We start from the raw sequence: 16,168 nt of genomic DNA, 5'->3' as shown, positions 1-16,168 counted from the left end.
CACATCAAGTCTCCTCCTGAACACCTCCAATGACGGCAACTCCACCACCTCCCCGGGCAGCCCATTCCATAGCGCAATCACTCTTTCTGTATAGAACTTCTTCCTAACATCCAACCTGAACCTCCCCTGGCGCAGCCTGAGACTGTGTCCTCTTGTTCTGGTGCTGGCTGCCTGGGAGAAGAGACCATCATCCGCCTGTCTACAACCTCCCTTCAGGTAGTTGTAGAGAGCGATAAGGTCACCCCTGAGTCTCCTCTTCTCCAGGCTGAGCAACCCCAGCTCCCTCAGTCTTTCCTCATAGGGCTTGTGTTCCAAACCCCTCACCAACTTTGTTGCTCTTCTCTGGACTCGTTCCAGCAAGTCTCCAGCTCCAACCCCCAGCCATAGGCAGGGACACCTCCCACCAGCCCAGGCTGCTCAAGGCCTCATCCAGCCTGGCCTGGAACACTTCCAGGCAGGAAGCAGCCACAGCCTCCCTGGGCAGCCTGTGCCAGAGTCTCCCCAGCCTCACTGGCAAGAATTTCTTCCCCATCTCCAGTTTAAATCTGCCCTGCTCAAGCTTGAAACCAATCCAATCAGTTCCCAATCCCTGGATTGATTGTTTTTTGCCTTCCATAGAAAACTGTGTCTGACAGCAGCATCCCAAGTCACCAGGAGCAGCAGCCTGGGGACCAGGGAGTGCTGGAGAACAGAATAGAATCCCTTCACCACAAGCAGTCTAGAAAGGGTGCAGCTTACAGGCACACTGTGTAAGAGTGAAACAGGAGCATAAATTCACAGCTTCAGGCTTTGGAGTAGCTACACCAAATGCAAATGCATTGTCTCACATATGTTGCAAGAAGGGGCCGCTATCCGGGCGTCACGCTCCTCGGGGCTCAGGCTGCCCAGCGGCTCCCTGGCAGGGCTCTTGTCCCGGTAGAGAGGGCTCTTGCTGTGGGCGAAGCGGCGCCGGGCCCGGTCGTCGCGCCTCCTCGAGCGACTTCCCCTCCGGCGCTCGCAGCTGCGGCTCCGGTGTCGGCTGCGGCGTTCCCTGCTCCGGCTGCGGCGGCGCCGCTCCCGCTCCCTGCTGCGGCTGTGTCTGTGGTCGCGGCTCCGGCTCCTCTTCTTCCGGCTGCTCCCACTGCTGCTCCCTGGCTCTTTCTTGGCCTCCTTGCTGGACTCCTCTGCAGGCTGGCTCGGGGCTGGCTCCGGCTGCACCTTGGAAGGTCCTGGCTGGGCCTCCTCCTTCTTGTAGGGAGCCTCCAGCATGGCCTCGATGACGATGTCGAAGTCATCCGACGTCATCGCCTCGCTAAACTAATTTCATTGGAAGAGTGGGAGGAAGCACCTTCTGAACTGGGAGTGAACTGGACATTTCCACGACTTTTCAGTCAGTCTTGCTTCTGCCTTTCCACGGTGCAGCAGCTCTGCAGCTCTGTCTCTGTGCTGGGCTTTCTGCCAAGGCCTCGGCCTTGAAAACAAGATACCAGGCCTGTATATTAACTCCTTTCCAATTAACACAAACTGCTTCTAACATTTTTTTTTCCTCTCTTTTCTTTCTCTTTCTATCCCATTCTGGGGAAAGGGGGGGGAGAGAGGGGAGAGCGGAGGTGGGGAACCCCCTCTGCCTTGAGGGGGGTCACTCTCATTTCTGTGTTACTCTATTGTATATCTTTGTATATATTGTAGATATTGTAAATTTGTAAATATTCCCCTGCATTCCCTACATTGCTTTGTAAATATAGCTCCACTGCTTTTGCTAATTCAGCTTGTGAGTTTTTTTTTCCTTTCCCTTCAATTTTTTTTTCCCTTTTACCTTACAAGGGGGAAGGGAGGAGGCTTCTTGGCCTTACCCCTTCCAAACCCACCACAGGGCCCCATGCGGCTCTACGTCGGCTCCCTGCACTGCAACACGGACCAAGGAGTCTAGCATGTGCGCGAGTCAGGGGCCATCCCGAAAGCCCGCGGCGCAATGAAGGTGAGGGCCGGCGCGCGCCGGCTGAGGTGGGATCCCGGGGCGCGTGGTCGCAAGAAGCCCCGGGCGCACCACCGGCCCGTCTCGCCCGTTGCCGCCCCGGCGGCCGGGGAGGTGGAGCGTGAGCGCCCGTGCTAGGACCCGAAAGATGGTGAACTATGCCTGGGCAGGGCGAAGCCAGAGGAAACTCTGGTGGAGGTATAGCGGCCCCTTCTTGCAACACACATACATAACACATGTTCCATCTGCATGGCCTGTGCAGCAGGCAAGGGAAGCTCTGTAATGAGGCTCTTAAAGGCATTTATTCTAGTCTCAAAAATTCAAATGTGATTCCTGCCAGTCATGTGTAAAAGGGTTGTTCCTAGGGAAAAAAAAACCCAGGGTGTTTGAGGGATCAATCCTTCACATCAAGCAAAAGGAAAGGAGAAAAGGTCACTGACTGCTACAAGGATTTCTACTAGCAAGTGGAGGCTTTGGCAAAGCAATTGACCTGGACAGCTAAAAATGTCCAACCTACTGCCACAGGCAGCATCTCAACCCAAGCTTGAGGAGAGCAGATTAAGACTGGAGAGGAGGAAGAAATTCTTCCCAGTGAGGCTGGGGAGACTCTGGCACAGGTTGCCCAGGGAGGCTGTGGCTGCCTCCTCCCTGGAGGTGTTCCAGGCCAGGCTGGATGAGGCCTTGAGCAGCCTGTGCTGGTGGGAGGTGTCCCTGCCCATGGCAGGGGGTTGGAGCTGGATGAGCTTTGAGGTCCCTTCCAACCCATCCCATGAATCTCTGACTGCTAGAGGGATTTTCACCATCAAGAAGCAGTTTTGGGTTGGACAGCTAGAGACCTTGTGACCGTTTGAGGCTGTCCCCTTAAGAAAGGAAATATTGTAGTCGGATGTTTGTAAACAAAAAGAAGGATCTAAACTAATTTCATTGGTAGATTGGGAGGAAGCACCTTCTGAACTGGGAGTGCAGCAGGGTATCTTGGGCATTCCTGCACTTCTCTAGTCAGTCTTGCTTTCCCCCTCCTTCGGTAGCAGCAGCTCGCTGTTCCTGGGCTTTCGGCCAAGGCTTGACCTTGAAACTGATAAACTGAAAGGCCTGTATTAACTGCTTTCCAATTAACACATAACTGCTTCTAACTTTTTTCTCTTTCTCTTTCTAACCCGCTCTGGGGAAAGGGGGAGAGATGGGGGAGCGGAGGTGGGGAACCCCCTCAGCAGAGGGGGGAACTCTTATTTCTGTGCCACTTTATTGTATATCTTTGTATATATTGTAAATATTGTAAATTATGTAAATTCCCCTGCATATCTTGTATTGCTTTTGTAAATATACAGCACCCATTGCTTTGCTAATTCAGCTGTGAGTTTTTTTTCCTTTCCCTTCAATTTTTCCTTCCCTTTACAGGGGGGAGGGAGGCGGCTTTTTGGCCTTACCCTTCCAACCCTACGACAGACCTCCACCCTTCTGACACAGGCAGCATCTTTAACAAACCATTAAAGAAACTTCAGCCCATGCTGAAAGGAGAGAAGATAAATCATTTCTGCTTTGCGAAAGTGGGGTTTAATATGTGCTATTTTTCTCCCCTAGTTCAGCTTTCAGGCTCAGCTTCCTCTTCCTATCAGCCATATTTTAATATCAAAAGCCACTCATCACAGCCAAGCCCTCCAGAATCCTGCTGCTTCACAGCACAGAAGGCATTTGCCTCATGCAGAAAGGCAGCCAAAGCAGGGAGGGAACTGGTAGAGTGTGGTGGGCTGCAATTTCCCCCCCAGCCCAGCTCAGCTGGGAGCAAATGAAAGCTGTATTTACAAGCAGAACTAAATGGAGTGTGACCGTTTGAGGCTGTGCCTTTAAGAAAGGGACACTGTGGCTGAATGTTTTGTAAACAAAAGACAGGTCTAAACAGATTTCATTGGTGGATTGGTAGAGTGCAACTTTAAGTTTGAGTGCGACTGAGACTTTCCTCAGTTTCGATTCTGCCCTCCTCCTTTCCAGCTGGTCCGCTTCTAGGCTCTCTGCCAGACTGACCTTGGACAGATAAGGCCTCTACTAACATACTCTGCTTTAATTAACAATTCCTCTTTTTCTCTCTTTCTAACCCTCTTTGGGGAAAAAGGGGAGAGAAGGGGGGTACAGGGGGGGAACCCTCCTCCAGAAAGGGGGGGGGAATTTCGTTCCTGTATGACTTTGCTGTATATTTCTGTGTATATATTGTAAATATTGTAAATTGTGTATATATATATATATATATATATATATATACACACCCTGCATTCCCTAAAACTGCTTGTAAATATAGCATTCCTTTGCTTCTCCAGCTGTGGCTAGCTGTGGTTTTTATTTCTTTTTCTCTTTGTGGGGGGGAGAAGGCTGGGCCTTCCTCTCAAACCCACAACACGGAGACACAAAATATCCACCATTCACAATACCCACAGCTATCTCCAGTTAGTAAACAGCACAAGGACTCCCCCTGCTCAGAGAGCAGGGCAAGCTACCAGCCTCTCCCTCCTTGCCTCCCCATCACCCCCTGTGCAAAAGGGAAAAGAGAAAGCAGCAGGGAAGCCAATACCAAAACGATGCAGCCAAGGTCAAGCAGAAGCAAGTCAGTCTTCCCCCAGAGCCAAGAAGCAAGAGGAGAAGAAAAACTGGCTTGATACAACCAGTTTCAGTCCCTTCTCTCTTCCAGTGGGGTGGGTTAGAGTCATCTTTACTTTCCTTTTTACACCCAATAGTGATTCATTGATCTTTCACTACTTTCTGCTCAAGATCTGTGACAAGAGTTTAAAGGCAGAGCCTGAAGCTGCCACACACAGAGAATCCCCAACTGGATGGCACCAATTAATTAGTCCTGGCCCACACCACCTGCAGTCCACTGAGAAGGGGCTGCTGGCAGGAAGCTTTGCTGCTGAGCTCTGGCCATGCACTGAGCATGCTCAGAGACCACCAGCCACAGAGCACCTCCAGAGAGGAACAGAGCTGGAGCAGCAAATACAGCTCAGGGATGTGGCACTGGGGGCTCTCTTCTACCAGCCACCCACACAAACCCTTTGGGAGCTTCCCCCACTTTGGGCTTATTTTCTCAGATCAGAAAGGAAAAGAAGTATTGAAACCTATGAAGGGCAAGGCCAGCCTGGAGCCTCAGTAACATGCCTGGGATGACCTGATGGGGGCCCCAGCCAGGCCCTATAGAATGGTTTGGGTTGGAAGGGACCTCCAACGCTCATCCACTCTGACCTCCCAGCACTCAGCAGGGACATCCTCCGCTGGATCAGGCTGCTCAGAGCCCTGTCCAGCCTCATCTGGAATAGCTCCAGGGATGGAGCCTCAGCCACCTTCCTGGGCAACCTGCTGCAGTGTTCCAGCAGCCTCATGGTGAAGAACTTCTTCCTAACATCCAATCTAAACCTTCTCTTCTCCAGCTTAAAGCCATTGTCCCTGGTCCTGCCCCTGCAAACACTCTCTCCATGCTTCTAGCAGCCCCTTCAGGTCCTGGCAGGCAGCTCTAAGGTTCCCCTGTAGCCTTCTCTTCCCCAGCTCCCTCAGTCTGTGCTCACAGCAGAGCTGCTCCAACCCCCTGAGCACTTTCTCAGCCCTCCTCTGGACCCTCTCCATCAGGTCCATGTCCTTCCTATACTGAGGGCTCCAGAGCTGCACACAGCACTGCAGGTGAGGTCTCAGCACAGCAAAGTGGCAGAATCACCTCTCTGGCTCTGCTGGCAATGCTGCTTTGGATGCAGCCCAGGCTGCCCTTGGCCTTCTGTGGTACAAGCTCACACTGCCTGCTCCTGGCCAGCTTCTCCCCCACCAGCACCCCCAAGTCCTTCTCCTCAGGGCTGCTTTCTCTCCCCTCCTCCCCCAGCCTGCACTGATAGTGAGGATTGTTCCAGTCCAGGTGCAGGACCTGCACTTGCTCTTGTTGAACCTCATGAGGTTCACCTGGGCATCACCTCTGCAGCCTATCCAGGTCCCTCTGGAAGCCATCTGTGACCATTTGAGGCTGTGCCTTTAAGAAAGGCTGAATGTTTTGTAAACAAAGGACAGGTCTAAACAGATTTCATTGGTGGATTGGTAGAGTGAAGCTTTAATTTTTGAGTCCAGCTGAGACTTTCCTCAGTTCACTTTCCCTCCTCCCTTTTCGCAGCTTGTCCGCTTCTAGGCTCTCTGCCAGACTGACCTTGGACTGATAAGCGTGAGGCCTGCAAACCTACTAACATTTTGCTCTAATTTATAACTGCTTTTAATTAACAACTGCTCCTTCCCTCTCTTTCTAACCCTCTGGGGAAAAAGGGGAGAGAAGAGGGTATGGGGGGGAACCCTCCTCCAGCAGGGGGAGGAGAATTTCTTTCCTGTATTACTTTGCTGTATATTTCTGTGTATATATTGTAAATACTGTAAATTGTGTATATATACACCCTGCATTTCCCTAAAACTGCTTGTAAATACAGCATTCCTTTGCTCCTCCGGCTGTGGTTAGCTGTGGTCAATTTTTTTTTTCCCTCTCTTTGTGGGGGGGAGAAGGCTGAGCCTTCCTCCCAAACCCACACCACCATCCTGTCCCTCTAGCACACCAACAGCACCACTCAGCTTGGTGTCACCTGCACACTGCTGATAGTGCCTGGATCCTGCTGCCTGTAGCACTGATAAAAGAATTGAACAGCCTTGAGAGGCCTGGTTTAGGGGGGTTGGTTTGTTTCTTGCCTTTATGTTTGGGGGTGTTGATTTTCACTGGTTTTTGTTGGTTTGTTGTTTGTTTGGGTTTTTTTTTGTTTGGCTTTTGGTTAGTTGGGTTTGATTTGTTTGGGGTTTTTTTTCCTCCAAGGTGGTTTAGTTCTTATGGCCTTGGAAAAAAGATGAGCCAAACCCAGCAGAAGCACCAAAGCCATGCACAGAGCCTAAACTAATGGTTCTGAGAGGCAAGATGTTTCAGAGCTAACAGTCAAGAACTTGTGGAGATGATTTCACATCCATGTGGGGCTTTCCCTTGTTTTGCCACACCAGGGAATGCTCTTCCATGGACCTCAGCTCTGCTGAGCTGCAAGGTGGTGCCAGCATTATTTACCTCCCTGCCCACAGCCAGCTTGTGTGCCCTGCTCTACCACAGAGCTCTCAAACAAGCTCCCTGCTTTGCCAGACAAGGTGCACAGAGCAGCAGTCCTCTTCCTCCATCTTTAGCCTTCCTTCTAACTGCAGTTTTTAGAGACAAAGGCAATTTAAAACATATTAGAGGACATGAGCTCCAAAGGCTCTCTGCAAAGAGCTCTGGCAAGGGCTAGGAGAGGAAGACAGAGCAAGGCACAATTGTGCTCACAAAAAGTTCTGAGCTGAGGCTTTTGGATTGTTTTCTAACTCAACAGGGATGCTCCAGCAGCAACATTTGAACATAGCCCCCTCCAAGCAGCCTATTTGTTGACACACACTTGTCAAAAACCTGCCAAACTTTGTCACAATTAAGGAAGCCTCAGTTGTGCCTTGTCTCCCAAGCATCAGTATTTGCTGCTGCTTCCTGCCACTTAGGTCAAAACCATTTCCCTTTGCCACCCAAACAGCCAGCTTGGTATGCTGAAGTCCAGCTGCCCGTGAGAAGGGAGGCAAGCAAGATAAGGAGGAGGCAAGATCTGGGAAAAAGAGCAATTAGACCGAGTAGAAAAATTCCACAGAGTTGTGAAAACAATGATGCAACCTTTTAGAGAGAAACCAATAGTATGTGTTAAATTAGAATAGAATTAACTATGCATAAGATAAGACTATAAATAATGAAGTGTGGAACAATAAAGGTGGATGATTACTATCACTCATATTGAGTGCTGTCGTCCCTGTCTCCGTTCTCATCATTGGAGCTGGATGAGCTTTGAGGTCCCTTCCAACCCAATCAATTCTGTGATTCTATGGATGTCTAAGGACAAGAAGCAGGCAGTGGTAATCTGGATTGTGCAACAAATGAGCATCAAATCCCATCAGCTTCCTCAAACAGGGCTTCACTAAGTCACTGCTAAGGATTACTCCAAGAAAAACTGACTAAAGATGTGCCATGAAATAGGCATTTACATATCTTCCAGTGAGAACAGCCAAACCCCATGCATTAAGGGTAGGGAGATGCCAGGGAAGGGTGTTCTCTCTGCTGGGCTTCAAGAAACCAGCATTATGCACACAGAAAAGCCAATTTGGTTATAAGCAAACATGGTTCAAAGGTGAAACTGCACCAGGAAGGCTGCCTTGGGAGCTGGATTTGTTTCCTTCTCTCCTCAAAAGCAGCAAGGACTTCAACACCTTTTGCTGCTGCTAAGCAAAAACTGGTTTGGCCAGTTAAGGGTCGCAGAGCTCAGACCAGCAGGCAAAAAAAGGCTTTGCAACATCAAAACACAAGAGCCTGGCATGATGTTGGCACAACACAGCCCCAAACAAAGCCCAGCTCAGCTCCTGCCCTCACAGAAGCCTGGCTCCATGTGGCACACTCACACTGGGATCAACCCCAGGATCTCTGCTGTGCCTCAGGGGGCTCAGCACAATACAGGGGATTCAAATGCGGGTTTCAAACACCAGTTCTCATGTTCATGCTCAGAAAGCCACCACAGTGCCTGAAATAGTTAAACCTTTCCAGGCATTTGAAAAGGAAGCAAAACCAACTCTGCTACTGAGGTCTCCTCCTCAAGGGCACTTCCCCTGCTAAGGTCTCCCTCAGTACTAGTGGAATCTGTTGAGGTGTGAGAAACTGAAATCCACCTCAAAAGCAGCAACAACCCCCCCCAGACTAACACTTTCTTGTCCAAAGAGCCAGGAGAAAGCTGAAGCCCTTTGCACTTGTGTCACCGGTTGGGGCTGTGCCTTTAAGAAAGGGAATATGGTGGACGGATGTTGGTAAATGGAAAGAATAATCTAAACTAATTTCATTGGTGAAGTGGGAGGAAGCACATTCTGAACTGGGAGTGAACTGGGCATTCCAGCACTTTTCTATCAGTCTTGCTTCCGCCTCTTCTTTGGGCAGCAGCTCTCTCTGTGCTGGGCTTTCTGCAAAGGCTTCGGCCTTGAAGCCGATAAGATACCAGGCCTGTATTAACTGCTTCCAATTAACACAAAACTGCTTTTAACTTCTTTCTTTCTTCTTTCTCCCTTTTCTGACCTACTCTGGGGAAAGGGGGGGAGAGAGGGGAGAGCGGAGGTGGGGAACCCCTCGGCAAGGGGGGTTACTCTCATTTCTGTGTTACTTTATTGTATATCTTTGTATATATTGTAAATATTGTAAATTTGTATATATTCCCCTGCATACCCTACATTGCTTTGTAAATATAAAGCTCCACTGCTTTGCTAATTCAGCTTGTGAGTTTTTTTTCCCCTTTCCCTTCAATTTTTCTTTCCCCCTTACTTTACAGGGGGGAGGGAAGAGGCTTCTTGGCCTTACCCTTCCAACCCACCACAACTTGCAAGTAAAGCAAAGCTTCCCCATCCAGCAAACAATCAGCTGCTCACTGCTCTCAAGGGGAAAAACAGGACAGAGAAAGGCCTTGACCACACTTTCCCCTCAATGAGCCTCTGTTCCACCCAGCATGAAACCAACCCCCCACAATGTCAGGGAGCACCACAGAGCAGCCCTGGGGTGCTGCTGAGGGAGAAGCTGGGCAGGAGCCAGCAATGGGCACTGGCAGCCTTCTGGGCTGCCAGTGCCCATTGCCAGAGATGGAGAGAGGGGATCCTGCCCCTCTGCTCTGCTCAGACCTCACCTGCAGGGCTGTGTCCTGCTCTGGAGCCCCAGGGGTCCCCATGATTCCAGCCAAGCCAAACCAGCCTTTGGCTATTTTATTCCAGGATAAAAGGCAGAGCTTTTGCTCCCCCGCAAAAGGTGCTGGAAGCACCACTTAAAACAGGCAGCTCTCTCCATTTGCAGCCAAGCTGAGACTGCCAAACATCTCTGCTCACTGAAGGAGTGCTAAAGCACTAATAACCAATGCTGGCTTGAAAGTGCTTCCCAAAGGGGAGGGAGGGAGGGAGGGACATTTCCCCTCCACGTTGAGGGGTTTCATCCCCGGCCTCTGTGAAAGGCAGGCTGCACAAGATCCACACGCTCTGCCAGCAGGCTTTCACCTGCCTGTGGGAAGCTGTTCTCACCTTCCAGGAGGGAAAAAAAAAACAACACAGCCTAGAGTCCCTTCTTCAAAGGACTGGGGGAAAAAAATAAGGAGAAAAGCTGGGCAAATGTTACTCAGGAAAAAACGTGAGTCAGCCAAAACAACAAATGTGAAGACGACAAGTCCCAACCAAGGCTGCAAGGGAGGTGCACCAGTGCCAGGGGAGGGCTGGGTTGGAGAGGAGGAAAAATGTCTTTGGTGCAGGTGTGGTCAGGGACTGGCAGAGGCTGCCCAGGGAGGTGGTGGAATCCCCATCCCTGGAGGGGTTCCAGAGCCCTGTGGCCATGGCAGCTGGGGCCAGGGTGGTGTCAGGTTGGTGTTGGACTGGATCATCTTGAAGGGCTTTTCCAAGCCAAACAATTCTATGGCTCTGTGATAGAATAAACCAGGTTGGAAGAGACCTTCAAGATCATCGAGTCCAACCTATCATCCAACACCACCTAATCAACTAAACCATGGCACCAAGCACCCTATCAAGTCTCCTCCTGAACACCTCCAGTGATGGTAACTCCACCACCTCCCTGGGCAGCACATTCCAATGACCAATCTCTCTGTGTGAAGAATTTCTTCCTAACATCCAGCCCAAACCTCCCCTGGCACAGCCTGAGACTGTGTCCTCTTGTTCTGGGGCTGGTTGCCTGGGAGAAGAGACCAACCCCCACCTGGCTACAACCTCCCTTCAGGGAGTTGGAGAGAGCAAGAAGGTCTCCCCTGAGCCCCCTCTTCTCCAGGCTAAGTAACCCCAGCTCCCTCAGCCTCTCCTCACAGGGCTGTGCCCCAGACCCCTCCCCAGCTTTGTTGCCCTTCTCTGGACACCTTCCAGCATCTCAACATCTTTCCTAACCTGAGGAGCCCAGAACTAGACACAGGACTCAAGGTGTGGCCTAACCAGTGCTGAGCACAGGGCAGAATGACCTCCCTGCTCCTGCTGGCCACACTGTTCCTGATGCAGGCCCCAGACACACTGCTGGCTCATGTTAAAGCAGAACTATTTGCAGACACATCTTGCTGATCCAGTGTGTAAGAAATGACCGTTTCATGCCTATGCCCCAGGGGAAAAACAGATCCTTGGTGGCAAGGAGGTGAAACAGTTGACAGCTAGGCTTGGTGGTTCAGAGATCCACAGAATGGGTTGGAAGGGATCTTGAAGATCATCGAGCTCCAAGCCCCCTGCCATGGAACAGTGATCTTCAACCTCCCACCAGCCCAGGCTGCTCAAGGCCTCATCCAGCCTGGCCTTCAACACCTCCAGGCAGGAGGCAGCCACAGCCTCCCTGGGCAGCCTGTGCCAGAGTCTCCCCACCCTCCCTGTACACAATTTCTTCCTACTCTCCAGTGTGGATCCATTGTCACCTCCATGATCCTAGGAGTCTCTCAACCAAGGAGGCTCCACACTGGGTAAAGACAACTGTGCTCTGTAGAAGCGGGGATGTTGAGGGCATGTGGCAAGCCCAGGGAAGCATATGCAGGAAGCCCTGCAGAGCTGCAGGTGCAGCAGCCTGGCCTCTGGTCACCTAGTGAAGGAAACTGATATGATTTATACAGTTCACATTTAGGAGGACTTGGACTTCTTATGTCTGTTCTTCATTAAACACAAAGAAAGGGCTGGGCTGAATTCTTCGAAGGCTGCTGGCACTCATGTAGAGAATTGTGTTTACTCTACACAAATGAGCACATTTATTCTAATAAAAGCCCAAATTAGACTGAGAAAACCCCCCCCCCAAACCAGCAGAGTAGGGAAACAGCACAGAATCTCTTTCCCTTTTGTTCAAACAGCACTGCTTAGCTCTCCAGCCTGCATGCTCAGAGCAGTGCCTCACCACAAGCATGACATGTCAGCAGGTCCACAGACAGCAGCTGGAGCCCTGACTTCTCCTTCCTTATCTACAAGATGATTACTGAGCTTGATCCAGCTGGCCAGGCCACATTCAGCATCTCAAGAGCAATCTCTTAAACAACCTTGCAAAAAGCCTCTACTCACACTATGGGAGCCCCCTCCAGCCTCCCCTGCCCAGCCCTGCCTCCCTCCCCCTCCAGCCTCCCCTGCCCAGCCCTGCCTCCCTCCCCCTCCAGCCTCCCCTGCCCAGCCCTGCCTCCCTCCCCCTCCAGCCTCCCCTGCCCAGCCCTGCCTCCCTCCCCCTCCAGCCTCCCCTGCCCAGCCCTGCCTCACTCAAAACGTTGCTCCCTCTGGTGGAAGCAGCAAAGACAAAGATTGGTCTCTGAACTCCACAGAGCCCTAGAGCCAAGAAGGAAGTTTTGCTCTCCTAGAGCCCCCCTCTCCTCACCACCTAGCGAGTTCAATCACCTCCCATTCATGACCAACAGGCACGTCACCCAGATGTCATCTGTCAGACAAACAGCAAGATAGAGCCAGAATTGAGAAATGGAGCAAGGTTCAACGTGCTGCTGGTTGGACTTCACCTCAGAGAAGGAAAGGAGCAGACAAGCAGGGACAGGAAAAGTCTGGGTGAGAGAGAAAACTGAAGTAATTAAAGTGCCAACCCTGATGCATCATTTGCTCTCTACAGCTCCCCAAAAGGAGGCTGCAGCAAGGTGGGGTTGGTCTCTTCTCCAGAGGATCAGGCAACAGGGGAGGAATTGGCCTGAAACTGTGCCAGGGGAGGCTTAGGTTGGAGATTTGCAAATAGTTCTTTGCTGCAAGAGGGGTCAGGGACTGGCACAGGCTGCCCAAGGAGGTGGAGTCCCCATCCCTGGAGGTGTCCAAGCATTGTGTGGCCATGGCAGTTTTGGACAAGGTTTAGTGGCCATGGTGGTGCTGGGTCAACGGTTGGACTCAGTCTTGGAGGTCTCTTCCCACTGAAGCAATTCTATGATTCTCTGATTATGCAACTCCTGATTCTCCAGCAGCCAAGTTTTTATGGTTATCCTTCCCATGCTTCTCTTCAGCTGTCAAGGGAGGGCAGGACACCACTCCCCTCACCCCCTCTCTCCTCTGACAAGGCAGAAAGAGCACTCTGGTACCACTGACAGTCAGTCATCAAGTTTTCCTCCAACAAAACACAAAAGCAAGCTGCTATGGCAGGTTTCCCTTCCCAAGCCTACAGAGGTAATCCTAGGTCCTTGTCAAAGAATCTTGAAGGTTGGACAAGCCCTCTGAGACCACCCAGTCCAACAGCCTGCTTTATTCTTCTCACTTTTCCAAGGCACTGCTACATTTTTCCTACCCAATGTCACACTGAGCACACACACCAGAGGAGCAGCCCTTCCTCTCCTTTTTCTCCTCTGCCCTCCTTCCCTCCCCTTGATTTGATCACACTGAACACAGGTCACATTCTTGCTGTACTACAAGCTTCCCATTGAGCTAGACTCTTAAACTGAGCGCTTACCAAACCCCTACCTTTGCCTCCTCAGCCAGCTGCAGATGCATTTCCCTCAGCACAGTATGATCCCCCAACTCTCCAACTCATATCCCAGCCATAACCACTGCTCTTCACACACAGCTGCACCTATGTCCAGTCCCCTGCTGCCCACAAACCCAAGGATGACTTTCAGCTGCTTTTAACAAATCTTGTAGCCACCCTCCACCCCCAAAACCTGCCCCAGAGCTCAAATATTGTTAGATGAAAAGCTCTTGGCTCTACAGGAGCACCTGTTGGAGGACAGCTGAGAGAGAGAAGTTTCCCAGGCTCTGGTAAAAACCCCTTGTAGTGTCATCAAAATGGAACAGCCACAACATTCAAACAATCCTGGCAGGAGCTGCACTGCACCACAAAGCAATCACATTTAGACCACTACTATGCACAGACAATTATAGCACAGCAGCACCATGCCATGAGGAGGTGGTCATCTCTTATTTCAAATCACAGAATGGTTTGGGTTGGAAGAGACCTTCCAGATCACCCAGCCCAGCAGAGAGAGCTGCTTCTCACCTCAGCCAGCTTGGTTTACACCACCCTGCAGAAGCTACCTGCTCTAAATGCACAGCACCTGCCAGGAGCAGCTCCCAGCCTGCAGGTGCCAGGCACTGAGCCACCCAGTGCCAGTGATCCTGGTCACAGGTATCCCTGCAAGTCATGGGCACTATCTGTCCCACCACAGCAAGCTCAGTTCAGAGAATCACAGAATGATTTGGGTGGGAAGGGACCTCCAAGACCATCCATTTCCTACCCCCTGCCATGGGCAGGGACACCTCCCACCAGCCCAGGCTGCTCAAGGCCTCATCCAGCCTGGCCTTGAACACCTCCAGGAAGGAGGCAGCCACAGCCTCCCTGGGCAACCTGTGCCAGTGTCTCCCCAGCCTCACTGTGAAGTTTCAATCCCCTTGCTTCTGTCACTTTGCTGGAAGATATTTTTTCCTGTGCATCCTGAAGCTAAGCTTCTATCCACACAAATGGCTGGAGGAGCAGGGGAATAACCAAAGACAGGCACACTATGGTTCAGTCTCTTCCAAAACTCTCTTACCAGTTATGCTCCTTCCTCTGGATTTTACTCCCAGCTCATTTTCTTACTTATGATGTGTATTTTGCACAACCAAGCCACCACAATCTCCCTCTACACAAGCACAGGCTGTTTTCCTTTGGCCTCATTCATTCATCCTGGAGACTTTGGGGGTTTTAATAAGAATTCCTCCCATGAAGCTCCCTGGTGCTAGGAAAATTGCAGCCATCACTGGAGGTGACTTCAGTTATGTATTCATCAAGACATAAATACTGGGTAGATTTAGGAGGTCTGGACCACTTCCTCCCATAAACACATTCTGCCACAGCCTCTGTGGCTCAACTCTGCAGACACACTTCCTAATCTGGTTTTACATCCATAAACATCAATATTGTGTACATTCGGGGGTCTAGGCCACTTCCCCTATAAACACACGTTCCAGTGCCACCTCAGCCACTCGGCTCGGCAAGCACACTTCTCAGGTTCATCCTGCACTCACAGACACATCAATGCCTCGTACGTTTCGGGGGGCTAGCCCACCTCCCCCATAACCACGCGTTCCCCTACGACTTCAGTCGCCAACACACCTCCACCCCCCGGCGTCCTAGCCCAGGATACTCCGTGCAGAAGCAGGGCCGGCTGACACCCCTCGGCAATTTCTACAACACTCTGACAAAGGACCCCCCCGAAAGGGCTGCGCCCCCCGAGTGGCACCGGCGAGCCCCGCATTTAAACGGGCTGGCAACGGCACCCAGACTCCGGGCTCGCAGCGCCGCCCCGAGCCCCGCACGGCCGAGCTGTGGGGCCGCGCTTCTACCCGAAGCGCGACACCAACAAGTTGGCCCCGGAATCACCGGGAGCCACCACAACCTGCCGCGGCCTGACCCCCGGCTCGGCACTCCCGCAGCCGCATCTCAGCGGGACGAGCCGAGCCGAGCGAACGCGGGCCGTGGCCGGGATGGGGCGGCCGCAGCTAGAGCAGCCGGGGCGGGGCGCGCACCTGTGTGCGGAACGCAGCCGCTGCTCCCCACCCCAAGGCCCGCTCCGCTCACCCGCGGATGGGCGATGGGAACCGAGGCCCCTCCACCGGGCGCTGCCCACCCTCTCCCTCTCCCCAGACCGGCGGAGGAGAGGAGAACGGAAAGGCGGTGGGGGGGAATGGGGCCGGGCGGGTCGCAGCGGAGCCGGGGAGCTCGCCCGGCGCTGCCCCTCCCCAGCGAGCCCCCGGGAGGCAGCGGCGGGGCAAGCGCATCCCCATCCTCACCTGGTCGACAGGCAGCCGCACGGCGTTGCTAAGGGGCTGCAGCAGCGTGGAGCCCGTGGTGCTGGTGGCCATGGTGAGAGTGCTTCTTCCTCCCAATCCCGCACCGGGAGAGCGGGCGACGAGGCCAGGGAACCGCTCCCCTCCTGGGCTCCCGCGGTGGCGGCAACAACGGCAGCGGCGCGAAGAAGCCCCAGCCCCCCACGGCGCCGTGACAACAAGGGGCCGGCGAGGCCCCGCTACTGACTGACAGCGCCGGCGGCCAATCCACACGCGGAGCTGCCGCGGACTGACAGGCCAGCTGGACCAATCACAGCCCCGCGCTCGGCAGGGCGGGATGAGGCGCGTCTCCCCTCCGGTAGCCGCCAAGCGGCTGCGGTGCTGGGTGGGGGGCGGCAGGGTGAGGGTGATGTCGGGGCAGGCGGGAGAGGTTTAGGGCCG

The 16,168-nt window shown here is 52.6% G+C and overlaps 1 protein-coding gene across 1 annotated transcript in view; it reads right to left on the bottom strand.

The window, feature by feature from the left end:
- The window catches only part of MBOAT2 (membrane bound O-acyltransferase domain containing 2), an 84,435-nt gene extending 68,544 nt beyond the window's left edge, over nt 1-15,891 (bottom strand). The window contains exon 1 of the mRNA XM_068155352.1: nt 15,731-15,891. Within this exon, the coding sequence (XP_068011453.1) occupies nt 15,731-15,802 (72 nt within the window). The 5' untranslated portion in view covers nt 15,803-15,891. The remainder of the gene's footprint in view (nt 1-15,730) is intronic.
- Between the last annotated feature and the right edge of the window lie 277 nt (nt 15,892-16,168).

The sequence above is a fragment of the Melanerpes formicivorus genome, unplaced genomic scaffold (assembly GCF_026170545.1).
Source record: "Melanerpes formicivorus ecotype bairdi unplaced genomic scaffold, bMelFor1.0.p_v2 SCAF_31, whole genome shotgun sequence".
NCBI classification, from domain to species: Eukaryota; Metazoa; Chordata; class Aves; order Piciformes; family Picidae; genus Melanerpes; species Melanerpes formicivorus.
This window is presented reverse-complemented; position numbering and strand designations above follow the sequence as displayed.